Source organism: Sciurus vulgaris (assembly GCF_902686455.1).
Source record: "Sciurus vulgaris genome assembly, chromosome: 8".
Classification (NCBI taxonomy): Eukaryota; Metazoa; Chordata; class Mammalia; order Rodentia; family Sciuridae; genus Sciurus; species Sciurus vulgaris.
Genome location: NC_136468.1, coordinates 108091705 through 108118663, shown reverse-complemented (window position 1 = coordinate 108118663; position 26959 = coordinate 108091705). Strand labels below are relative to the sequence as shown.

Below are 26959 nucleotides of genomic sequence, written 5' to 3'. Positions count from 1 at the left end.
CAGTCATCTTGTCTGATTATTTAATTTCCCTATATAAGGCCTTCCCTGAACTCTTACCATTTAAACAAGAGCAAAATTTGATGGAAGAGAAACTGAAACTCACTGGACCAAGTAAGAACTGTATTTCTGCTGAGGACGATGTCATTTTCAGAACATTAACTGTGTATAAACCTAAAATGAAAATCCCTCTGTAGCACCTAAATCCAGAATGCAATAATTATTTACAGGAAGCCACCATGTTCCCCACTGTATAAAATACGATAAATGTCTTAAAATATTTAGGTGGTTTATAACTGACCTGATATGATTCCCTACTTCTGTGGTCAGAAATAAACAACAATGAAGCAGGCTGAAATTGACAACAAAACTATGTTCCATTAGTTGGCAGTGCACCCTCTGGATGAACAGTCTTCAGGTGTTTAACACATGAGAAAACACTTCTACAGGACAGGGACACACTCTACACTGAAATGGAGCCCATATAAAAGGAAAAGTCACTTGTGGCATCTCTAGATTGTTCTCCTATGACTCATCATCCTAGAACAAATATAAAAGTTTAAACTGTTTTTCTGAAAGAAAAATATGTGATCCATAAACTGGTTTACTTGCAATGATTACTAAAAACAAGTGTAAAAGTTATGCTTTACTTTTTATTACTCTTTTGCTTAGGTCTAAAGATCACCGTTTAAAGAAAACAACAAAAACTGGCTTTAAAGTATCTCATTTACCATAAAATTCAAATGTGTGCTCCTAAACGGTCTCTCTTTGGTTGCCTTCAAGCTCTTGGCTAAATTGCTAAGTAAATCTCAGTGTTTGGAGCACTAGACACCTGTCTTTACCAAAATCTAGGGATTGAAAATTACTTCTTCCTGAAGTAGTTAAAAAATGGGGTCATAAGTTTTTGATTCCTGAGGTAGGTCATAAGGGGGTCACTTTCCCTCTCCAAATCATTATTTCTCAACATTTGATATACATCTGGATGACCCAGCAAACTTGGTAGAACAAATGCGTATTCCTAAGCACCATCTCGAAGGACCCTCCTGATTAATAAGAGCCCTAGTGTTTCTGATGCAGATGGAATTAAATCAACTTGGCAAGTTCTAGGATTTCTAGGAAGAAAGCAACCCATACCCTCTCTCCTTCCCTCTCTCTACTCCCAACTCCAACCTTTCTACCTCTCCTGATCCCAGCAGCTTCTGGTGTTGGTAACTATCAGGTTCCAAGTGGGGTCTTAGGTTCTGTGGGAGTTACCACAAGCTAGTTCAGGGTCATCTTCCACGCAGACCAGGCAATCTATGACTCCAAGCTGAAGCCAGGAGCAGTGACAGGGGCAAGGACAAGCAAGTACTTTTAGCAGGAAGGGTAGCCCTTGGATACCTGCAAATTCCCAGGTAACATAGACCTCTGTCTCCTCTGATTATTACTAAGCACCTTTCTATTTCTGAATCAACATAAACATTAGAGGTACAGAGTGTAATGTACAAAGCTGCTCCCAGCCCTGTCTGTTGCAGGCATTTTCCCCGCCTCCCAACTACTGTCAGTCTGTGAACATCCTAGCTAGCCATTGGTTCATCAGTCAGCATGCAAGTATCCTTCTCTGTAATTGGTCCCCTGTTAGCCCGGCGGGATTCTTAAAGATAGCTTCACCACCATCTTTTCTCTCTTGCCTTTCTCTCCCCCTGACTCACTTTCTTTCTCCTTCTCACTTTCCACTCTCTCTAGCACGCGCCCTTTCTCTTTCCCTTTCTCTTCCTCTCATTTTCTCTCTTACCCTTCGGGGAGACAATTTGTTTGCTTAATAAACTCCCTTATGTGATTTCCCGAGTCTGGCGTGGTTTTCATGGGATTCCTTTCACAGAGGTCCCCCTCCTCCCTGTGGGGAAGAGGGGACATACTGACAGCCACCTGCAGCTCAACAGAGGTAGAATGTACTTTGGCTCCATCTCTCTGGGAGCCACTCTAGTCCATAAATGATAACCTTATCTGATCTGATAAAAACAGCAAGGGCAATCACACATCCCAGCAGTCAGAGGAAAACTCAAACAATGCAGATACTTACTAACAAAGGAGTCACTAGAGGGATATACAACCAACCAAACAAACCAAAAACAATAGAATAGGAATTGAGGATCACATGGTTACAAAGGAGCTTCTAAACCCAGGAATAAAGCCTCCCTAAAAACACTATTGAAGATATTAAGAGGATGATCATTGTTTAGATACAAATAGTGACACTAGAGAAATACCACAAACAGAAAGTCAAAAATGAAAGAAAAAGAAATCTTAAAGTCGGGTGCAGTCCCATATGCCTGTAATCCCAGAGGCTCAGGAGGCTGAGGCAGGAGGATATGAAGTCCAAAGCCAGCCTCAGCAACTTAGCAAAACCCTAAGCAACTTAGTGAGACCTTGTCTCAACATTAAAAATAAATAAATAAACAAATAAACCTGGGAATGTGATTCAGTGGCTAAGTGTTCCTGGGTTCAATTCCTGGCACAAAAAATATTTTCTGAGGAAAGATAAAGAACTTGAAATATGGATCTGGAAGATCCTAACATGAGAGGTAATAGGAACTCAAAAAAAAGAGGTGTAAAGAAATGTTTAAAATCAATAAAAGAAGAAAATCACCCAGAACTCAAACTAAATCTGTTGGTTGGCTGAGGAGAAAAATGAAAAATAAAAATTCTCCACTCCAAAAATAAAGAAATCTTGCAATATTCCAGACTAAAAAGTTATCTACAAGAAAAAGAAAATCAAATTGACTGCTCCATATCAAATTTCGTGCCTGGAAGCTACAAGAATAATTCTGAATATATTATTTCCCAGAGTTTAAAATTTCTTAATGCCTTTCTTCATTTTATTTAAAGAACAGAGAATCTTCTACTTAGAATGCCTTGTATCATCTGCAGGAAATGTGAAGACTTGCTGGATTGCTCTTCACATTTACTCATACTTCATCCTCTAGAGGGTAGGAGAAAAGAAACTTTCTCTCTGACTTGCTAAGAAACACATATTCATATTTGGAGATTCAGTTCAGGTGCAAGAACCTTAAAAACAAATGAAAACACCTCTTCCTACAACTGAGATATAACCCCCAAGCCAAATATCTGCCCATTTCATGACTTTTGTAAGATTTCCCTCCATATGTTTGCAGGATTATTCTCTCTACTTGACTGCAGACTTTCTGAAGGTAGGACAAATGTCTTGTATACTGCTGTGGTTTCATAGGATTGAGTATGTTTCCCAAGCTTTCATATGCTGGAAGCTTGGTCACTGGTCCCACTGTGTTGAAGTGGGGGAAGCTTTAGGAGGTGCATCCTCCTGGAAGGTAATCACATCATGGGGCTCCACCTTCAGAAGGGACTAGATTAGTTCTTGAGAGTATGAATTGTGACAAGAGAGCTACAACTGAATCTGGGCAGAGGCAATTAGCGATCAGGGTTCCCCTTTTGTTCTGCCATCCCATTTATGAATATACAACCCAAAAAGTCCAAGACAGTCGTGTTTAAGTTGCCTGGGTAGCAAAATTTGGATTCTTCTAAATTTATCTCCAGCAAACCCTGACCTACATCGACCTGAAGGAATTTACAGTCTTGATCCCATTTTGCATAGTCATAGAGTTCCCTGCAGAGAGGTATGTGTGGTTATGGGTCATTGTTCTTAGAGTAACTATGGAGGATTTTGTAAAATATACAATTTATATATTTTTTCCAAAATCCTAAAATTCTAGAATATATCTGACCCTCTGACTTACTGCTAAGGGCCTGGGGTAGGGGGCAGTGTGTGCCAGACCCTTAGCATGTCAGCCAGTGATTCTTTTTAATTTTTTTTTTAATTCTAATTAGTTGTACATGACAGTAGAATACATTTATACATTTTGATAGATCATATATAAATAAAGTGTAATCTCCCATTTTTCTGATTATACATATTGTAGAATCACATCAGTCATGTAGTCATATATGTACATGAGTTAATAATGTCTGTTTTACTTTACTATCATTCCTACCCCCATCTTCCTTCCCTTCCCCTCATTCCCCTCTACCTAATATAAAGTAACTCTATTCTTCCTACCTCCCTGCTTGTTGTGAATTAGCTTCTACATATCAGAGAAAACATTTGGCCTTTGGTTTTTTGGGTTTGGTTTATTTCACTTAGCATAATATTCTGTAACTCCATCCACTTACCAGCAAATGCCAGAATTTCATTCCTCTTTAAAGCTGAGTAAATTATGTCATATATATATATCACATTTTCTTTACCTATTCATCTGTTGAAGGGCATCTAGGTTGGTTCCATAGTTTAGCTATTGTGAGTTGAGCTGCTCTAAACATTGATGTGGCTACATCACTATAATATGCTGATTTTAAGTCCTTTGGGTATAAACCAAAGAGCAGAATAGCTTGGTCAAATGGTGGTTCCATTCCAAGTTTTCTGAGGAATCTCCATACTGCTTTCGATAATAGTTGCATCAATCTGCATTCCACCAACAATGTACGAATGTACCCTTTTCCTCATGTCCTCACTAACATTTATTGTTGCTTGTATTCTTGATAAATGCCATTCTGATTGGAGTAAGATAAAATCTTAGAGTCATTCTGATTTGCATTTTTCTAATTGATAGAGATGTTGAACATTTTCTCATATATTTGTTGATTGACTATATATCTTCTTCTGTGAAATGTCTGTTCAGTATCTTAGCCCATTTACTGATTGGGTTATTTGTTTTTTGGTGTTAAGTTTTTTGAGTGTTTTATATATCCTAAAGATTAATGCTTTATCTAAGGTGCATGTGGTAAAGATTTTCTCCCAGTCTGTAGGCTGTCTCTTCGCATTATTGATTCTTTCATTTGCTGAGAAAAAGCTTTTTAGCTTGAGTCCATCCCATTTATTGATTCTTTGATTTTACCTCTTGCACTTTAGGGGTCTTGTTAAGGAAGTAAGGTCCTAGGCCAACATAGTGAAGATTTGAGCCTACTTTTTGTTCTAGTAGTTATAGGGTCTCTGTTCTAGTGACTAAGTCTTTGATCCACAGTGAGTTGTGTTTAGTGCAGGGTGAGAGATACAGGTTTAATTTCATTTTGGTACATGCGGCTTTCCATTTTTCCCAGCACCGTTTGTTGAATAAGCTATCTTTCCTACAGTGAATATTTTTGGCACCTTTGTCTAGTACAAGATACCTGTATTTATGTGGTTTTGTCTCTGTGTCTTCTATTCTGTACCACTGGTCTGTTTTGGTGCCAATACCATGCTGTTTTTATTACTATAGCTCTGTAGTAGTTTGAGGTATGGTATTGTAATGTCTCCTGCTTCACTTTTCTTGCTAAGGATTGCCTTGGCTATTCTGGGTTTCTTATTTTTCCAAATAAATTTCATGATTACTTTTTCTAGTTCTGTGAAAAATGTCATTGGGATTTTTATAGGAATTGCATTAAATCTGTATAATGCTTTTGGTAGTATGGTCATTTTGACAATATTAATTCTGCCTATCCAGAAGCATAGGAGATCTTTCCATGTTTTAAGGTCTTCTTTGATTTCTTTTTTTAATTTTATGTAGTTTTCATTGTAGAGGTCTTTCACCTCTTTCATTAGATTGATTTCCAAGTATTTTTTTTTTAGGTGACTGTGAATGGGGGGTGTTCTTTATTTCTCTTTCAGTGGATTCATTACTGATGTATAGGAATGCATTTGATTTATGGGTATTTAATTTATATTCTGTTACTTCACTGTATTCATTTACGAGCTCTAGAAGTTTTTTAGTGGAAATTTTTTGGATCTTCCAAATATAGAATCATATCATCAGGAAATAATGACAGCTTGAGTTCTTCTTTATCTATTTGTATACCTTTAATTTCTTTCATCTTTCTAATTGCTCTGGCCAGAGTTTCAAGGACAATGTTGAATAAAAGTGGTTCATGATTCTTTTACCAAGGATGGTTGTCTATCATAGGGAAGAGCCAGTGATATGAAAGTTGGGAGCCAGTCCTGCCCTGTAGGCCCTAACCATCTGCTTTGACACAACCCTAAAAAGAGCAAGGGCTTCTCAACAGTTATCCTTGTGAACTCTGACCTCAGAAATAATAAAAGCATTTATATTAGAATTTTGGATATGTGTGGTGCTGAGGATCAAATCCAGGTACTTGCACAAGCTAAGCAAGAGCTCTGCCACCAAACTTCTCCTACTGCCCTTCATATAAATATTTTTATTTGAAAGTCTTAAAAATATCAAAGCTAATGTTATTTGTATTAGTCAGCTCTTGTTAATATAGCAAAGTACCATAAACTGGGTAGTTTCTAAACTGTTTCTCACAGTCCTAGAGGCTGGAAAAATCAGAGATCCAGTGTGGTTGGGTTCTCCTGAGGGCCCTTTTCTGAGTTACAGATGACTCTCTTCTTCATATGACAAAGAATTGTCAAACACAATTTTGGGTGGCCATGAATGTTGAATGGGCATCTGCCCTGGGTCCAACATACCAAACTAACATAAAATTTAATTGTAGGAACTCAACTTTGGTTGATTGCAGGAGGCACTGCAGCTGATTAATGAAGCTTTAACTAACTGATTGATTGATCTAATAGACTAAACAAAGTAAGTTTTTTCTATTCCTCACTCTATTTTTCTATAAATACTTTCTGGTAATTGTTGGTTGAAGTTCTCAAAACCTGCTCTGGTTCTGGGAGTTGCCTGATTCATGAATCATTTCTGTTCTGCTTTGCTTTGCTCAAAAAATTTACCAAAGTTAATTGTTTTAAGGATTCTTTAACAGTATTCTCATATGGAGAAAAGAATGCAAGCTACTTTCCTGGTGTCTTCTTCTGAGGGCACTCATCCTATTTATAAGGGCTCATCCTCCTAACCTAGTCACCGCCCCCCAAAAAGAACTCAACTCTAAGTACTCTCACATGGAGAGTTTGATTTCCACAAATAAAATTTAGGGAGAAACACAAACATTCAGTCTATGACACTATTTATAATCTGTCCTTATTCATAATCTTTCCATAAATTTGAAAGAAAAGAGAAAAAGTTTCTTACCTGAAAAAGTAAGTTTCCATCCTCTCATAGTGGCCAGGTGTCAGTTTGAGGGGAGGGTATTCGGTAGCCAGAGGCTGCACCATGAACAGGCCCATGGCCAAAGCCACAAAGAGGACAGGCAGCAGCAGGTCTGAGACTGTACTTTTCCAGGCTCTCAGTGTGTGGAGCAGCCTCTTCCTCAGGAGTGCAGCTACCTGTCTGAGAAGCAGCTGGTGACCTTGAGCAGGTGCAATGAGGGTTCGTGTAGGTGGGATCCTCACAGGAAAGTCACCTGCAGGGGTACAAAGTTAGCAGTGAGTCTGACATGAATGGACATGGCTCCCATGATCTGCTTGGTTCTAAGGATTCTCTTCATTTGTCCCACAGGTAACCCTCAGGACCTTTAAGCTCTTTAAACCACAGGAATATCAGACTAAATAAGAGCAGGATATTATATCAAGAGGAAACATGGGGTCTTTGCACACCCATGTACTGGAGAGTTAGCATACCAGCTGTTTCAGTGTTAATTCAGGGTAAAGTGCTGTTGTGGGTTCACTCAGTTCCTGCTCCTGAAGATAAAGGGGCGCATGCAAATTAAGGAGGAGAAAAGGCCTGGCCTCAACCTTTATTGGTTGAAATAAAGCCTGAGACCTAGAGGGATGCTGAGGAATCAAAGACAAAAGAACTGCAGGAGGTTCTTGAGCTCCCAGATACTAATTGAGTTTCTGGGGGAGGACAGAGGGGCTCTCTCCTTGTGAGACCTCCCCCATTTCTACCATGGATCTATGGATCATCTTCACCACATTCCCTCAAGAGTGACCATTTGGAGACTCCACACAAAAAAAGAAAGAAATCTCTATACACATGCTTCAATGGAGGCTAAAGATTCCATGCAAACAAACAGCAACAACAACAACAACAATGGTAGCAGCAAAATGTGAGCCACCCCATGACTATGGTCTTAAAACAACATCTCATGGGAAGGACCAGCTTGGTCAATTAGCGGTGTCAATGGTTTCCCCCAGTGATTCTCTCTAAGAAACTCCAGAAAATCTAAACACAAAGTATTCCACAGGAAAAGGGGTCTAATGAAAGAACAGATGTGGGCTCAGAAACACCACAGTGAAATGCAGTTAATACAAGAGCAGCAAATGAGTTCTTTTTAAAGAAACTGAATCATTTTGTAAGATAAATTATTTCTAGCAGTGTTACAATCAGAGCTGCTGAGGGTGTAGCTGGGGATGAAAATGCACCTTTGAACCTATTCCTTCATTCACCTAAATCACTGCCCCCTCCCCCCTGTGGCAGGCCCTGGGCTATGTGGTTTCTGTCCTCAAAAATGCCTAACAGAGGAATTAAGACAAAAGTGTAAATAAAATACCCGATATGGTGAAATCAAGTGTTGTGGTCAAGGTGAGCAAACTTGAGTTAGTACCAGGAAGCAAGTTTCCATTATTCAAGGCAAAAAGGGGAAAGCAAGTACAGCCATGGAGACAGTTGGGTGGAATGCTTACCATCCCATAGTTTTCAGGCAGTCAGGAAAATGTGGATGTTTATAGATCAAAGAAGGAGAAGTGAAGAAGCAAGGGGTATTCTGTGAAACTGTGAGGGAGCAGAATGTGGCACCTGTGCACGGGGAATGGCAGGGGATAAGTGAAAGGTGGTCAGGGTCTAAGACACAACGGGCCTGGCAGTCTCTTGCACCTGGCTGAATATGCCCAAGCCCAGGAGTCTCCTGGTTAGACTTGTGTTTTAGAACCCAGAGTCTCACTTCACTCCATAAAAGAGGGAGCTCCAAGGAATAGTTTTAAAATCAGACTACATACCAGATTCAATGGGAAACTCTGTTAACATGCTGATTTCCAGGCCCCACCTCTGAGAAAACTTGAATCTCCAAAGACTCAGAGCTAAAAATGTGCCTTTTAATAATTTCCCAGGGGATTCTGGTGCTTAGCTGGGCCGGGGAACCATTGATTTAATGTATTACCAATGGTGATTCTTATGAAGCTCTTATGAAGTAGTTATTAAATCAGCCTATAGAGAGATTTTAGTGCAAGAAAAGGTATATTACTAAACTAAATGTGAATCTTTCATTTTATGTATACCCTTCTTGATAACTTTATGAGATTATAATGCTGGATAACAACCAATTCATGGTATTATGTATTCAGATGTACTAAGATAATTATGGGAGTTATCTAGTTCAAGTTAAAATAATTGAGATATTTTGGGGTTGCCCATTTTCTGGATTTATTAAAGTAATAATTGAGATAATTGCCTGAGGTCTTCACTGCCTTTCGACTAAGGAGTTTTCCCCTGTAAAGCAGCATGCCTTATTCTGTTCAGGCTCAAGAGGAATTGAAGGTCCCTGATGGGTCCTGTGATCCCTTGCTACTACTAAAGTCACCACCCATCAGAAAGCACAACCCAAAACTTAGCCCTGAGGTAGCATCGCTTGATATTGACAATTAACTACCGATACTTAACCACTGTTAGAATTTGGATATGAGATGTTCCCCATAGTTTCTGGGTTAATGCAGAAATATCCAGAGGTGAAATGATTGGGTCTTGAGAGCCATAACCTAATCAGTCCATCCCAGTTTGAATGGACCAGCTGGGTGGTAACTACAGGCAGGTTTGTCAAAGCCGGAAGAGGTGGGTGGAGTGTACCCTGGAAGGGTTCATCTTCTTGGTGGCCCCTTCCACTTCCTCTCTCTCTCTACTTCCTGGCCACCATGAGAGGAGAAGTGTTTCTACATCACACCCTTCTGCCATGATGTCCTACCTCACATGGGCTCAGAGCAATGGAGTCAGTAGACGATGGACTGAACCTCTAAAGACATGAGCCAAAATAAATGTTCCCTCCTCTAGGCTGTTGTTGTCAGGTATTTTGATCGCCTTGCAGCCTGCCAAAGTATGCACCTTCTCAGATGAGTGTGTGCAGATCAGGCAAAGGTTGTAAATACTCGTTCATGTATTGGAAAGAGAATATTGAATATCTACTCGGCAAATTTGCCCTTATGATGGAGTTGGCATGGGGACAGAGACAGAGAATGATGGTTCATGTTTCCACTGACTCATCATGAATACCATGGAGGGATAAAGGAAATTATATTCACATTGACCCAGATGCAAATCCAATCTTAGTCTCCAACATACTGTGTGACTTCTGGAAAACTACTTAAACTCTCTGAATGTCATCTCCTCATTTGTAAAAGAGACATAACATTTTCCCTCTGGAAAGTGAGGGAAATTATTATTAGAACATTTATTAAACTATCAAAACAGGCACAATATTGGCTTCCAGTCATAGTAAATGTTCATCAGACAACCTCAATAAGTCTGTGGAGAAAGGTGTGTCATATATTAAGAAGAATAAACTGTCTCTACCTTCCCATATATGTTAATTGGGTATAAATGAGAAAAAATAAAAGACTGAGATAGTTTATGGTTATGAATTCAACTCCAATCAAATATTCATGGCTAAACTTATAAAAGTATTCACATGAATAATTTAACGGACAAAAATTAAAATGCTGGACCAAATTGTTATGAATTGTCTTATTTGACTTATGAGTGCAATTATATTCAAGGACTCTAGTTACATCCACAATTATGCATCCCCATTAACTCCAACCATCAAATTACTTAAGGGATGTGTCTAAAGTTGGGTTTTTATTTCCTTCCCTTATCTTCTTTCTCCCCCTTCCTATCTACCTACCTACCTACCTACTTACTTTTCTTTCTTTCTTTTCCTTTTTGTTTTTTGGTCAATGGCTACAGTTTTTCAAACTAACACCTAGTGACTTATCAGGCACCTCAGAATAGGATATACATATTCTTGAGTTCACCAAAATGTTCCTCAATATTGTAAAATGAAGCATTACCGACATAATGTTTTCATGTTAATAAAAATAAGATGAATACTCAAAAAGAAACACAGACAAAAAGAACATATAACATGCAGTTCATAAAACATCTATAAAATAGTCAGCATATGAATATTGTAGAATAAGATAAGAATTGGACTTTCTCACTCATCTATATGGTAAATATTATATTATTGAGGATTCAAGGAAATGGGTCTTATACACTGCTGGTAGGTGAGCAGATCTCTAGAGTCATTTATGGGAAACAGATATGGAGCTTCTTTGATCTGCTTAATTTCAATCCATCAGTTGTGTTATTTTCAAAAAACAAATTCATGAAATATCTAAAGCAAAGTGACTGATTTTATCTTATGGAAAATAGTCAAAGTCATGGGAATTAAACAAATTAAAATATAGGTTAAGAATCCCTTATCCAAAATCTTGAGAACAAAAAAATTTCCCATTCATTATTTTTTTCAAATTTTGGGGTATTCATATATATGTATGAATATATATATATATATATATATATATATATATTCATACATATATATGATGAGAATGGGCCCCCAAGTCTAAACACCACATTTACAGTCATGTTTTACATGTAGCCCAAAGGATATTTTATACCATATTTTTTGTATAACTATGCTTTGTCTGTAACCCATTACATGAAATCAGATATGTAATTTTCTACTGTGGCATCATGTGTGGACTCAAAAGTTTTTAAATTTTGGACTTGTAGACAAGTACAAAAAAAAATCCTCTTTTTCAACCCAAAACTCATTATTTGGTATGAATTTCAATACATACAAGCAGGAATATAATACCCATGACAGCTTAAAGTGATGGGATATTGATAAATGAAAATGTTCTCTTCAGAAAATGATGCATTGGATTGAAGATATATCTTACTGTGTTTGTTTACTGTCATATTGGCATATCCCACATCTGTACTGCTGAGTGTGATAATAGCAATGAATATGATTTGAACTCACTGATATGTAGAGAAGGTTTCAGCACTTGAGAAAGAGGTAGATCCATCTACCCCCGAAGTATAAGGTTTTGATTCTATTGCTTCTATATACCTGTTTCCTCCTATTTGACCCTAGAGTCAATTACTTGAAGAAATTGAATCCCAAATATCTTAGATGGAGAACACTAACAACATGCATTAACCAAAGAAAGGAGGAAGGATTAAAATATTAAATTCACACTTACAGAAAAATACTCATATCAGATGAAAAAGTACTATAAAATAATATAGAATGAACGCTATTCACTAAAAAGACAAATATTAAACTAGAAAAATAGAATTTTGGTGTACACATATTCAGTACAAAAGTTTTTTTTTTTCCAAATAATTTCTATATTCTGTATAGTATTTGATGAAGAAAGTGTTTCAATCCAAAAAGTTGTGTTTGTGTGAACATTTTTCAACCTAGTTGAAGATTCATATTTATTTGTCTGATGAGATTATGGCTACTTTAATTTTCTTCACAATTTTCCATTTTTTTTCAACAATGAATATTTATTCATCTTGTAATCAATAATTATCTTGTAATATAATTATATAATTATATAGTTATATAATATGAAATTTTCAGGAATGAAATACAGTATTTACTAATGCCAGCACCTTGGCAGGTCCTCAGGTTAGCTACATGAAGAAAGTTCTCAAGAGACTTCTGGTCTTGGAATGGAGTCAATTAGGTACCCAAAACCTGTCAGCTAGACCCAACCAGCAGGGCAGAATGCATGCTGTGGAAGTCACAGGAAGCTCCTCCACAGAGGCCAACAAAGCCAGGCATTCAAAATTCAAAAGGCATGTGCTGACAGGTAGAGAGGATAACCAAGGTGTGCAGGAGGTCCAGAAATAGAAGGAATCTGATGCAAGACACAGATTATGAGACAGAAATATGCTAAGCTCTTTAAGGAACAATATGAGGTTCTTTTTTTCCTGAACTCCAGTCATGACCTTGGACAGCAAAAATTCATTAGACATGAAGAGACATAAATCATCCCATCTGTTTCTCACCACCCTAGTGCAGAAGAATCACATAAATTGTATAGAAACTTTAATAATGCTGTAAGTTTTCTTGGGGAATATATTTTAATTAAATCATGAGATTCCTTTCCAATGGGTATGATTTTATAAATGTCTCACAGCAAAAGCCATGCAATCCATCAGTAGGAGTCAGGATGCCTGCATTCCATCCCTGGCTTACCCTGATTGTACTGGATATTTTGGCAGATAATTTTTCCTCAGTTTCCCGATATAGAAAACAAAAAAACTCAGATGTGTTAGTCTTCAATCTTTGTTTCAATGAAATCTATAGTTGTATGACATTTATATAAATCATGAATAAATTGTTTTATTCATGCTATTTCTATTTCCCCAAGGGGGGAAAAAAAACAACAAAATCAAATGTTCACTTATCAGGAAAGAAGTGGTGGGGGTAGAAGAAATAGGACATGGGAAAGAAAATGAAAAGAAAAACAAGAAAAAAAAGGAAAATGTTTTATGGCATTTGTGTGCTTACTAATGCAACATAAAGCTTAAAATATAATCATGTATTAAACATTAAGCATGGTGATATAAACAGACATATACAATTTTAAAACCATGCTACATCACTATAATCTTGATTAAATATACTTTTCAAAAGCTAACTCAATATTAATTATGTTTACTTCTTTAAAGAAGCTAATAAGTGGAGGCTATATTTATGTTGTTTTATTGACAATCTTACAACTGCATCTTACTCAACTTATATAATCCTTATCTATTCCTTTCTTCTAACAGCTTTTTCAAAACGAAATTTTTCTTTAAAAAGAAAGGGAAAAAAGCTAGCCAGATAAAAGAACCATTCTCTACATGTTACGCCACTGAAGGTCCCAATTGCTATACAGCTGAAGTATTATTGATGTGATTCTTTGAAAAGCACTATGATTATAATAGCCAAAATGTTCAAGGCATCAAATTAGGATTTCACTTTGGAATGGGGTCATCCCTTACGACTCAGTTACTTCTTTTGAATAATTTAAAGCTTGCTGAAACTCCTTTGAGGATGCCTGCCTTGAACAGTCACTTGACCCTCAGGGCACCAGGTGCAGCCCAAGCAGAGTCTGTTAGCACTTCCACCACCTAAGCAAGTCACCAAAGTGCTGAGACTGGGTTTTCTCCAAAATGCACCAAACACAGGTCTTCCCACAGCCTCTAAATGGTCCCACATTTTGTCTCTAAGCCTGAGCTCCCTTCACAGTTCCAATTGGTAGATAAGGAAATGGTGTCAGGGGTGCCTCTGCTGCACCCCAATCATGATCTCAACCTGAACCCTGTCTCTGGTCCCTGTACTGAACACATTTGATAGGTGAGGTATCCAACACATGGGCACAAGAGTGTCGGGGTCTTAAGCCCCCTTGCTCTTCTCCACCAACGACAAGGGAAGGGACCACTCCCCAACAAGGACAGACCGGGAAAGGTAGGGCCGACTGACCGCCGCACTCAGCCCCTCAACCCTCCAGCGGAGGACAATCAGACGTGTCAGGGAGACCAGTCACAGCAGGAACTCGTTTATTGAGGAAGTCACACAGCTTTTATGTAGGGTGGAGGCTAGGCGGGAACCAATCAGCTTAAAGGTCAGCAAGGCAGGGAATGGGGTGTTCACACAGGTGAGAGTCCCTTAGGACTATATGGCAAGCACGGGCTGATCACATTGGCAGAACTGTTGTTAACCAATCCCTGATGGTGGTCCGATTCATCGTCATTAACTTTTGAAACCTCCTGTGAGGCCTTGATCTAGCTCACTCGCCAGGGAGTAAGGAGTCAGCCTGAGTGAGTTAACGTGTCATTAGTCCCAACACAAGAGCTCAGATGTCAGGCATTACCTGATTGATGACTGGTTCAAACAGTTCATTTGGGGAAAGTTATTGATGATTATGCAAGTAAGAGCCCCTGAGGTGGCATCTGGAACATAGTGAGGGTCAATAAACATAGCTAAAAGAGAAGGAAAATCATCTGCACCTGAGACCTATGTTCCTCTCCCTTGCTATTTCCATCACCTTCGACATATCTGCCATCTTCACAGGGGATGAGGTCCTTGTAAGTGGGACAAATGGAGCTTAGTGTATCCTATCTTCAGCTTCAAGCACACTCTGCAGCAGCCCAAATAAGATGTTCAATAGTGCCTGATGAATGAGTAATAGGATGTTTATTGACCAAGCATTGGATTCAGTTCTTTATCACATGATCGAGCTGAGACTTTCATTTCTCCTAGGTCCATTCTTCTCCTATTCTGAAAACTTAATACCACCTATGAATTTCTTCCAGTTCCTTTAACCTCATTATTCCACCTTCAGCCTTGACAATTCCACCTACTGGGTGCATATATAACACTGTGATTAAAATAAAAATCTTATATATACAGGATACAATGAGTAGCATATCAAAACCTTTGCTCATGTAGCATATTTTCAAGATTTATTCAGATTGGTATATGTGGATTTAATTTTTCAACTTAAATATTAATGGTTAGTGTTTTGAATATAGAAGAGAAGTAGGAATGACATCCTTGGGGAACTCCATGTGAAGGTTAGATGGAAGAAGGTGATAGATAAGAGAAGTCTTCGAGTCACCAACAGTGGCTCCATTTCAATATCATTTTCAGAGTGCAAACAATAAAGTTAAAGTAGTTGACAAAGCAAAGTCACACATTTGTAGTATAGTTTTAGGAGAGATAAATACAGCTGCTCCTCACACTATTCTAAGGCATCTCTATTTACTGGAGGATGATATTTAAGGAGATGGGGAAAAGGATGGAGTTAAGGTACAGGTTGATCATCCCTAATTCAAAATCCAAATTCTGAACTGGCCCAAACTTTTTGTGTATCAACACAATGCTATCCATAGAAAATGCCACACCAAGAAATTTTGCTTCATGAATAAAATTACTTAAAATATTATATAAAATCACCTCTGACTTATGTGCATAAAGTATATAGGAAACATAAATGAATTTTATGTTTAGATTTGGGTCCATACCCAGAGTATCTCATTATATATATAGTTATCAATGCATCTTTTATTTATTTATTTATATGTGGTGCTAAGTATCGAACCCAGGGCCTCACATGGGCCAGGCAAGCGTTCTACCACTGAGCATCAACTCCAGCCCCTCCATCATTACTTTTGAGACAATGATTACTCTTAAGATGAGTGAAGCCCATCTTTATCAATTGTTTCACATGAAGATGATATTCCAATTCAGAAAATGAGGACTGGAACTGTTCATCACCAGCCTTAGGAGTTTTCCTTGGCAGCTCCGATCTGCATGAATGCAAGAATGACAGCTTCACACACTCTCTCAACTTCCCACTGCCCCTGATAGAAGTTGCTGCTTCCTGGCACCTGCCACCAGCATTTATCCTGCCCAAGTCAATTTCAATTCTATTTTGTTTTGGCAGACTCTTTTCTACAGAGCACCCTGCTGTTAGCTCTCTGCTGATTTTAGCTAACGTGGAAAACAAACCTTCTTTGGCATGTATAATTGGCATCAGCATGTTCCCTCCCCACCTTGCTTTGCAGGGACAGTGGTTTTTTTAAGTTCAAGGAAATGTGGACAAAGAAGAAAAGACAGCACTCTGGTTCAAGCAACATGGTGAAGCCTGGGAGACACACACAGAATTTGGAATAGTTCTTTGAAGAGGCAGAAAATTGCAGCAGCTCTATGTAGAATGGGCTGTGCAAACAGGATTGTCTTAAAAAGCAAAGGAGAGGTTGCAGAACCTTCAAATTAATCACTGCCAAAATTGCTTTCCATCAGAAGTAGTAGTAATTAGGAAGGAAATACAGAGGATTAAATTATGGGGGAGAAAAAAAAGAACAGAACTTTATGTAAAGTAGTACTGACAAGCTATAATGCTAAAAATTTAAATTTAAATGCAATCTCAGATCTCACATGGGGGGATAAGGCTTCATTAAAAAAAAAAAAAAGCCACGGTTATGACATATAGAGAAAATAACCATGTTTCCAATATTACATGGATTTGTGATCTTTCACCTGAACTTTAAACTTAAAAGGAATCAAATAGGGTGTGTGGTTTTTTTTTTTTTTAATAGTAGTAACCACAGGCCATCTAAATTATAGAGATTCGAGGAGCTTATTAAAAACTATAAATGTTCACATCTTCAGAATCAAAAATGGTGAAAGTTAGGCCTAAGAACATGTTATTTTAATAAGTACTCAGGTGGTTTTTAAATCTTCTTTGAAAAGGTCCCTTCTCTTAAAACTATGTCATGAACATAGTGTTCAGAGATGGTCCTTCAGTGTGGCTGGCACTGAAGCTGAGCATCCTACAGGGAGGATGGAAGAAGGGGTGAGCACCTCCAAAGGCCAAATGCATAGCCTGACTCACACATATCAGAAACCCTAAAAAAGGGAAACCCAGGTAAGTCCTCGTGATCACCACCTGCCTCTCAACATGAATGGCCATCTACCCATTTTTCTGATCAGTTAGAGAACAAATATGCATTCTTTGCATATTAGGAAAAGGCATGGTATTCTGTATTCAGTGCTAGGAGTACAGCAATAAATAGAATGACTCCAGGCCCTGTCCTCTTGGGCTTCCATTCTTTGAATGGGCAAAGATGTTAAACAAGCACAATTAACTACTTAAATGCAACTTGTCACAGGTGTTGTGAAGGATAAGTGTGGATCTGGGCGCTTATAAGTGTGATCTTCCCCCGTCTGGTAACTTGTCCCCATTGCAAAAGGGACAAGTAAATCATTCACTGAAGAATGAGCAGGGATCATCTTGGAGAAAAGGGAAAAAGGAGAGAGACTTTGGAGGAGGGAGAGGAGCAATTGTGAAGACTCTGGGGATAATCCAATGAATAGAAAAAAAAATGGAAGAGTTGCAAGGGTAGAGGTGGGGACCCTGGCCATATATTATTATCTTAAGATTTGGATCCAGGAAGATGGAAGGTTATCAAATATTTTTGAGAGAATAATGTAATCAAATACTTAATTTTAAAGAAATCTCTCCAGTATAGAAAACACATTAATAGAATTTAGAGATGAATGTATTTGAAGGCAGAGAGTAAAAGTTTCATGAACAACACTGGCATTCTTGCTTGCAAACTAGGTAGAGAACAACAATATTCTTTCACACCAAGAACAATGAGGGAGAAAAAGGGGGTATGGGTGACAAGTTTGAGTTGGGCATAAACATGCTGAGATGGGGATGCTAAGAGGTAGTCGCAGCCCAAAGAAGCAATCTGAACCAACTCTAGACATGTGAGTGGCAGGGGCACAGGGATGAGTGTTATGGTTTAGAATGTGATGTACCCCGAAAGCTCACATGAGACAATGCAAGAAGATTAAAAGAAGAAATAATTGAGTTATGAGAGTCTTAACCCAATTAGTGATTTAATCCACTGATGGGGATTAATTAAGTGGTAACTGAAGTGGTAGGGTGTGGCTGGAGGAGGTGGGCATTGGGGAGTGACTTTGGGGCATTTATTTTTATCTGGAGAGTGGAGTCTCTGACCAACATGTGAGCTGTTTCCCTCTGCCACACTCTTCTGCCATGACGTTCTGCCTCATCTTGAGTCCCAAGGAATAGAACCGGCCTTCTACAGACTAAGACCTCTGAAACTGTGAGCCCCCAAATACACTTTTCCTCCTCGACAATTGTGTTGGTTGGGTCCTTTAGTCACAGCAGTGAAAAAGATCACTAAAACAAGAAGGAAGCCTCGATTGGGACAAAATGTTCCATGGGAAGACTACAGAGTAAGTAGAGAAGAGTGTCTAGGAATGGTTCGACCTTGTGAAACTCAATGTGCAGGTGAGGATGTAGAAGGTGAACTGAGGAGTACTCAGAGAAAAATAGAAGTGGGCATCTCAGAGTCCAGGAAGAGCTTTGCCCCAGGAGAGGGAATAGGAAACGACTCAGAGAGTGAGGATGATGCCCTCGGAGGTTAGTGTCATTCTGGGCCAAAGAAAGTAGAATAGGCCTTCAGAATGCAATGGTGCGAGGAAAACACACACCTGGTTGGACTAAAACACCTGCAGGAGGTGAGAACGTGGAGTCAGAGCATGTCTTGACAACTCTTTTGGGAAAGAAGCTCTTTGGAAAAAGGGAAGATGAAGAAGTACCAAAAGAGAAGTGGCTCCCAGGGCAAGTTTGGTTTCTTTCTGCTTTTTCTGAAAGGAGGAGCCATAAGGATATTTTAAATCTCAATGGAAAAGATCCAGGAGATGGGGAAAAGTTGAAATGCAGAGCAAAATGTTCTTACTCAGAAGGTGGAAAGGGGAGTCATCATGCCAGAGGAATTGTCTCCCCTGGGAAGAGTGTAAGGAGCAAAGTTAAATGTGTGACAGTCTGTGTGCTGTGCAATTTACAAAAAACAACTTGTGCTGTGTAACTTGCAAAAAAAAAAATAACTTGAGTGCTCTGTGCTGTAATGAGGTAATGATGTGGTGTTGTCCCAAGATAAGATTGACGTTGCCCCCAAGTTGGAGACACGTGCAACTGACCCCGAGTAAGATAACTAACTTCCCTCGAACCAAGACCCGCTGTCAGGGTCTGATAAAAAGGATTTAAAAGGACTCATGATGAGCCTAGCTCCAGTCCCCGTTTTACACCAATGACGCCAGTGTTGTGCCAAGCCCGAAGGGGACTCACTGACTTGCTCGTTGCTTGCTGAAACATCCATCACCCTGACCATGACCGAGACATTCCTGTGGAAGTGACAGCGGAGCTGCCCGTGTGCATCCTGCCTGAGACGTCTCAGCTCCGCCTGCCTGCTGTGACCTCGCTGCCCTCCTTCGCCTTCCAACCATCCTCGCCAATCAGGACTCTGGCCGGAGGGAGTTCCCCAGCAAGATCTCCTGAGCTGTCTTCCTGACTGACCTCTGGGAGTCGCTGCCCTTAGACTCAAGACACGTCACACAGGAGTGGACCTTAGGAATGGGTCTCAGTAAGGAGTGAGTCTTGTTTATTCGGGGCTTATAATAATTTAGTGATTAAGTTATATGTGATATTGGTGTGACTAAAAGTAGAATAACTATAAATAATTGTGTGATCAGCATCAAATAAGAGCCAATTGATTTTGGACCAAATTTACTCTCATTGACTCCTGCTTGCCACTCATGACAAAGAGGAACCCATTCTCTCCTGGAACAGGAAAGACAAGAGGATGCAGATGGGAGGGGTAAGAGGTTGGAGTAGGGTTTCAAACACTTTCTGATATTTTTTCTGTGAAGCAAGAAAGGAAGGCCTCCAATGGCAGCATGAGAAGGAAGGGCCAGACATCTGAGAAGAGGAATTGATGAAACCGACCAGGCAGGCTGTAGGAGTTGACCAGCGAGACATCCCCTGGTAGCAGTGGGAGCCCTGTTACTGAGAATCTATACAACCTGCAAACACAAGATGATAAAAACATTGTCTACTGGAAGAGAATTACTGTCATACAATAAATAACCAAAAATTGCAAAGTCACTCCTATAAAAGAAGCACAAGATAAGTATGGGAAGAACAAGAAGAAAAGAGTGGATAACTGCCCAGAAGGTTTAAGAAAAGCAACCAGAAGAGGTAACTTTTGAACTGAGACCAGAAGAATGCTGTGCAATGGACCAGCATCCATGGAGGAGGGCAGCTTTTACTGTTGTTCAAGCAGAATGGCATAAACCTGCACCATGCTACAGCCAAGCTACTGGAGCTTAAAATCAACCAACCAAACCTCTCACATGGTAGAGGTGCAGGTTCAATGAGAAAAGAACTTGCTCAGGTGTATCAGTCTGCTCAGACTGCTATAATAAAGCCCTAAAGACTGCAAAGTTTAAACAACAGACATTTATTGTCTATTCTGGAGGTTGGAAGTTCAAGGTCAAGCTATCAAGATATCAGCAGACCTTTGTCCTTGGCTTATAGAAAGCCACCTTCTCCATTCATCTTCACATGGGTGTCCCTCTGCATCTATCTATGACCCAATCTCCTTTCTCATGAGGACATCAGTTGTTGGATTAGACCAACCTAATTTAACCTTAATTACCTTTTTAAAAGTCATATATGCAAAGTGCAATCTCATGCTGAGGTACTGGGGGTTAGAACTTCAACATATGAATCTGGGGGAACACAGGTTTGTCCACAACACAAGTCCCCTCTTAGAAAGCAGTATAAAGAGAGAATAAAGACATAATTTATTATACTAAAAAGAATTCTCCTCTCACCAAATGAGTGGATTTCAAGATGTGGGACATGGATCAACAGCATCACCTAGAAGCTTATCAGAAATGCAAGTTCTCATGTCTCATCTCAGACCTACTGCGTCAGATGATTGAGGAGTGAAGTTTAGTAATGTGTTTAAACAAACTCTCCAGGTCATCATCCTGATGAAGGAAGCTATTATTTTTCTAGAAGCCAACGAGTTAATTCTGTTATCTTTGCATATTTAAACATTATAATAAACATTAGTTTATTGGGAAAGCCTTTTCAAAAAAGGATAAAAGCTCTCACATGACTGCCATGGCAGTTTTTAATGCCTGAACAGGAATTTCACTTTGGAAACACTAAGGATTTGGGCAAGTCAGATAACAATTCTAAACCTCAGTCTCCCTATTCAAATAGCAGAGATGAACCCCTATTTCAAAACTGACTGTGAGGATGCAGTGAGAAAATGGAATTCATATGAGGCACCCACTGTGGAGTCCGATACACTTAGGAGCTAATAAATAGTGTCTTTCTCCAGGAAGAAGGGACTTGCACACCCTTAGCACAGACACAAGGACAAATGTGCAGTCCCCGGCATCAGGTTCCATAATTCATTTCTATGGAGCTACTAGGGTCCCTATGATTAAAAAGTATATATTTTATATTTTATTTAGCCTTCATCAATCTCTCAGAGAAGCAAGCAGTGAGTTATTTGAGAGCTAGTCCTTAGAAGACATATGGCCTGTGTAGAGGGAAGGGGTACCCACAGGCAGGTGTGCCAGGAGTAGAAATCAATATCAAAAGAGTAATCTTCAGGGGCACCAATATGAGCAGGAAGCCTTTTCTTAATGGTTATTCTAAAAATTGGATTTCTCTAGTATAAATCACATGAAGGAAAAAAAAGAAGCTAAATCACTTCATTTAGAAGACATTAATACACAACCTCACTGGTATCCTGGTCTAACATTTTGATAAAGTCATATCTACTAAGGAACTTAAATCGGACTTAGGTAGAGGCCTTGTGTTGAGTGTTACATGAGCATTTTGCAGAACATAGTAAAATTAGCAAATGTAGTTGATCTCACACCAACTTTGTTTTAATGTAATCACTCCTTATTTAGTAACAAAATACTTTTTAAAATGACATTTCAGTTCTGAAATTTGTAATCTAAGGAATAAATAAAAATTTCTAAACATATTTTACAATGATAATGGAAAATACTGTAATTTCTCTTTTCCAGGGATTCTTTATTAAATCCTAAACACCACTCTTTTCCACATAGCATTAGTAAAAACTAATTGCACATGTTATTTCAAATATACATACATGGGTTTTCCTAATGGTGCTCAAATTCAGAACACAAAATTATCATTTTTCCAAACATGTATAAGCCATAAAGAAGAGGTTGTATTTAGGCAATACATTCTCAATGTAAATTATCCTAAATATTTATAATAACAAAATGTTTGTAAGAAATTCACTTCCTTTAAATTTATTCTAACATATGGAAGTCATTAATTAATGTATCTTAAAATAAATGCTCAAAAATTACACATTTAGGTAAAATACTAAGACTTGAAAGACAAATTAACATTTATGTCCAATTAAAGTAAAATTTTCCTACAAAATGTAGAGCAAAGAGACAAAATATGTAAACTGGAATATCACTACATCAAAATTGCATAAGGAATAAAATAGATGGATTTTAGAGACAAAATAAATAGAAATAAAAATTCTGTAAGTGTTGTATGATTCCTTTTGCACAAAGTTCAATTATTCTCAAGTGATAGAATGACCCTTACAGGAGGGGTTTGACTTGCAGGGGACAGAAGGGACCTGGTGAGGTGTGGTATTGTCCCACTTCAATCTGGGTGAGTGACACAAATATGTGTCATCTAGTTATATAATTAAGGTCTAGGTCATCTACTATAAGACATTTGCAGTTTATGTGAGAAAAAAAATTTTTAAACACTACTATTAACAATAATATAGTCCATGGGGAAAAATGAGTGAGCAACATTACAAAATAGGAAATTCAAATAGCTAATAAATACACAGAAGGCTCCAGTCAAGGAACTTCAGATTAGCTTGTTATAATAAGGTTTGGGTAGCTTCAAGTTCAAAATGACATGCCATGACTCAGGTCCCTATATAGTCCCCTCCCTTTGAGAGTAAGACCTTGAATATATGATGGCTGTTACTCCCATGATTAGACATCACATAACAAAGGTGATGAGAATGAGCAGGTATAATTAAGGCCCCTAATCAGCTGCCATTAAAGTAATTAAAATGGAGACCCTCCTGCTTACTTCGAAGAAGAAATTTACAATTTTTAGAGGGATATGTAATTAAGACCTGAATGTTTCTTCTAGGAACTGAGAGCAGCCCAAAGTGGCATCAAGCCAAAAAATTTAGGACCTCAATTCCGTAACCCCAAGGAGACGAATTCTGCCAGTAACTAAAATGAGTTTGGGAACATTGAGCTCTGGATAGCGCCATCTGAGAGCATCTTAATTCAGTCCTATGAGGTCCTTAGCAGAGAACCCAGTTGTATGTGCCCAGAACTCTAGCTGAAAGAAACCACAAGGCGATAAATAAGTATGGCTTTAATTTACTAAGTTGATGATAGTTTTTTAACAGAAATAGAAAACTAATATAAATTTTGGTAAGTGGAAATGGATAATTGCCATAAAAATACTTAAAAATGTACAGGTGGTTTGAAGTCAGGAGTGGGCAGTGGATGGGAGAATTTGAAGTCTAAATTTCCCTGGAAAGACTATTAGTAGAAAAACAAACTTTAAAGATGCTGACCAGAAGGCTCAAAAGAAACAGGAACATTTTATCTGAACCTGGAAAAAGGATATCCTCATATGCAGGGTGGAAGAACTTAGCACAACTGTCCCTTGCAGTTATGTGGAAAGCGGGATTTGTAAGCAACAAAATCACATATTTAGTTAAGAAAAATTTCAAATCAAGAATTGAAGGTGCTGCCTGGTTTCTTGATGCTAACAATAACATAAATAAAAACCACTCCAGCAGTGGTATATGTCTCACTGAACTCAAGGTTCACAAGAAAAGCAATATTGCTCAGAGTTCACACAGCAATGGCCAGAGGATTCAGAGTTCACTCAGGAAGGACATTAGAGTACAGAGTTCACACAGGAAGGAAAGCAGTATTCAAAGTTCAGAGAAGAATGGCAGTGTGACTCAGAGTTCACACAGAAAGGGCAGCATGACTCAGAATTCACACAGGAATGGCAGCCTGATTCACATTCACACAGGAATGGCAACTAGGCTTACAGTTCACATAGAAAGGGCAGCAGAGCTCACACAGGAAGTACAGAAGGGCTCAGAGTTCACACAGGTAGGGCAGCAAGGCTCAGAGTTCACACAGGAACTACAGAAGGGCTCAGAGTCCACACAGGAAGGGCAACAGGGCTCACAGTTCACCAAGGAAGTACAGAAGGGCTCACAGTTCACACAGGAAGTACAGAAGGGCTCAGAGTTCACACAGGAAGGGCAGCAAGGCTCACAGTTCACCAAGGAAGTACAGAAGGGCTCACAGTTCACACAGGAAGTACAGAAGGGCTCACAGTTCACACAGGAAGTACAGAAGGACTCAAGAGTTCACACAGGAAGGGCAGCAAGGCTCAGAGTTCACACAGGAAGGGCAGCAAAGCTCACATTCACACAGGAATGGCAGCAGGGCATAAAGTTCACACATTTTTAGGATATGAGAGCATGAAGGGCATGGAGCAGCATTTTTAGGATATGAGACTTGAAGCCACAGAAGGCACTGGTGAACACCACAGGACAGGGAAACTGAAGGAGGACAACAGATATATGGGAGCACAGGGCAAGAAATTTGGGCAGAGGATACATTAGAGTATCCTTAGCCCTGCAATGAAGCTAAGGTTAAGACTCTTTGAGAAGCTAAAACACGTAAAACTGGTCAAGGAAAATCTGAAGGGAAAAAAAAAAGTACGTATCTGCAGAGATCCAAACAGGATTCATGTGCAGAAAAGAACATAAACCTTTATCCAGGGAGATCTCAAGACTCAGGAGAACAGTAATTGACAAAGACCTTCCACACCAATCAGCAAAGATGAGGAAGAGTGCCTATTGTATTAAAATACCCAGTGTTCAACGACTACACACACACACACACACACACACACACACACACACACACACCACACACACACACACACACACACACACTCAAATCATCAACAACCAAAAGCAGAACCAACCAATCACCAGCCAACTAAACAAAAGCAAAACAAAACAAACAACAATGAGAATAAAAACAATAGGGGAACCTGACCCGTACTAAGGAGCAAAATAATATCCAGAAGCCATCTCTGGAGAAACGCATGCTAAGGATTTTCAAACAACTCCTAAATATTTGCAAAAAGTTAAAGAAAAATATGGATGAAGTACTAAAGGAAATCAGGAAAACAATATGCAAAGCAATGAGAACTAAATAAAGAGATAAAACTATTTTAATAGATATATAAAAGGACCAAAGAAAAATTCTGGAAATAAAGAATATAATAACCAAATTGGAAAAAAAAATCACAAGAGGAGTTCAAGAGTAGATATGAATGGGCAGAAGAAAGAATCAATGAACATGAGAATATCTCTTGAAATAATTGGGTCTGAAGAACAGAATGAAAACAAAATGAAGAAGAGTAGATAGGGTCCAAGGGATCTATGGAACAATATCAAGTGGACCAATATGTGCATTTGAAATTTGTAGAGGGAGAAGAGAGAGAAAGAAAGAGGCAAAAGTTTTCCTAAATTTGAGGATGCAGGGATATTCTAATACATGGAGCTTGGTGAACTCCAGGCACGAGAAACCCAAAGACCTACACCAAGATGCATTATAAACAGACTATCAAAGTCAAAGAGAAAAAAAGACAATCTTGAAAGTATCAAGAGAAAAGAGATTGGTCCTGTACAAAGAATGACTTTAAGCAGTTATCCTAGGAGAAAACTTGCATGCCAGAAGCCAGTGAATAATTACTTAAAGTGATGGAAAAACTCAATGAATATTTTATATCTGACATAAATATCCTTCAAAAATGAAGGAAAAATTAGAAATTCAAAAACAAAAGCTAAGGAAGTACATCATTAATGGAGGTGCTCCAGAAATAATGCTAAAGGGAGTCTTCAAGCTGAAATGACAAAACAACAGAGAATGACTCAGGAACACATCAGATGGAAAATTCCATGGGAAACACAACTATGTGAACAAGCATAAAAATCATAATTACTATAATTTTGCTTTGTATTCCACTTTTTATTTTTTATAGAATTTAAAAGCGTAAATCTTAAAAAGTATGTCTGTGTTAATGAATACTTAACATATAAATAATAATTTACATAATATATAAAATCTATATATACTATGTATGCTTTTGACACCAATAATTTATGTGGGTGGAGTAGAGATGCAAAATGATAAAGCTTTTGTCTGTGACTGAAGTTAAGTTAGCATCAAGATTTTTATAACTTTAGGATATTTTATCACATCCCCTTGCTAAACACAAATAAAATATTTATAAAATACACATAAAACAAAATGAGAACAGAACCAGAACATGTCATTATGAAAACAAAGAAACACAGGAAAGTAATATAAGGACAGAGGAATGAAATGCTATAAAGCATACAAAAAGCAAATGGCAAAATGCAAACTAAGGGGTACCTATAGGAATTGCTTTAATATAAATAGATAAACCTCTCTAATCAAAGGTGTAAATTGGTTGCATTGATTAAAAAGAAAAACAGGACTCAACTATATTACTGTCTTTATGCACACAGTAACCAAAATAGAGCCAGGGTCTCCATACTAAATC

At 38.5% G+C, this 26959-nt stretch overlaps 1 protein-coding gene across 1 annotated transcript in view; it reads right to left on the bottom strand.

The window, feature by feature from the left end:
* The window catches only part of ABCA13 (ATP binding cassette subfamily A member 13), a gene marked incomplete at its 5' end in the record, with an annotated part of 484952 nt that overhangs the window by 210338 nt on the left and 247655 nt on the right, over positions 1 to 26959 (bottom strand). The window contains 1 exon segment of the mRNA XM_079150399.1: positions 7032 to 7286. Coding sequence (XP_079006525.1) covers positions 7032 to 7286 — 255 coding nt within the window.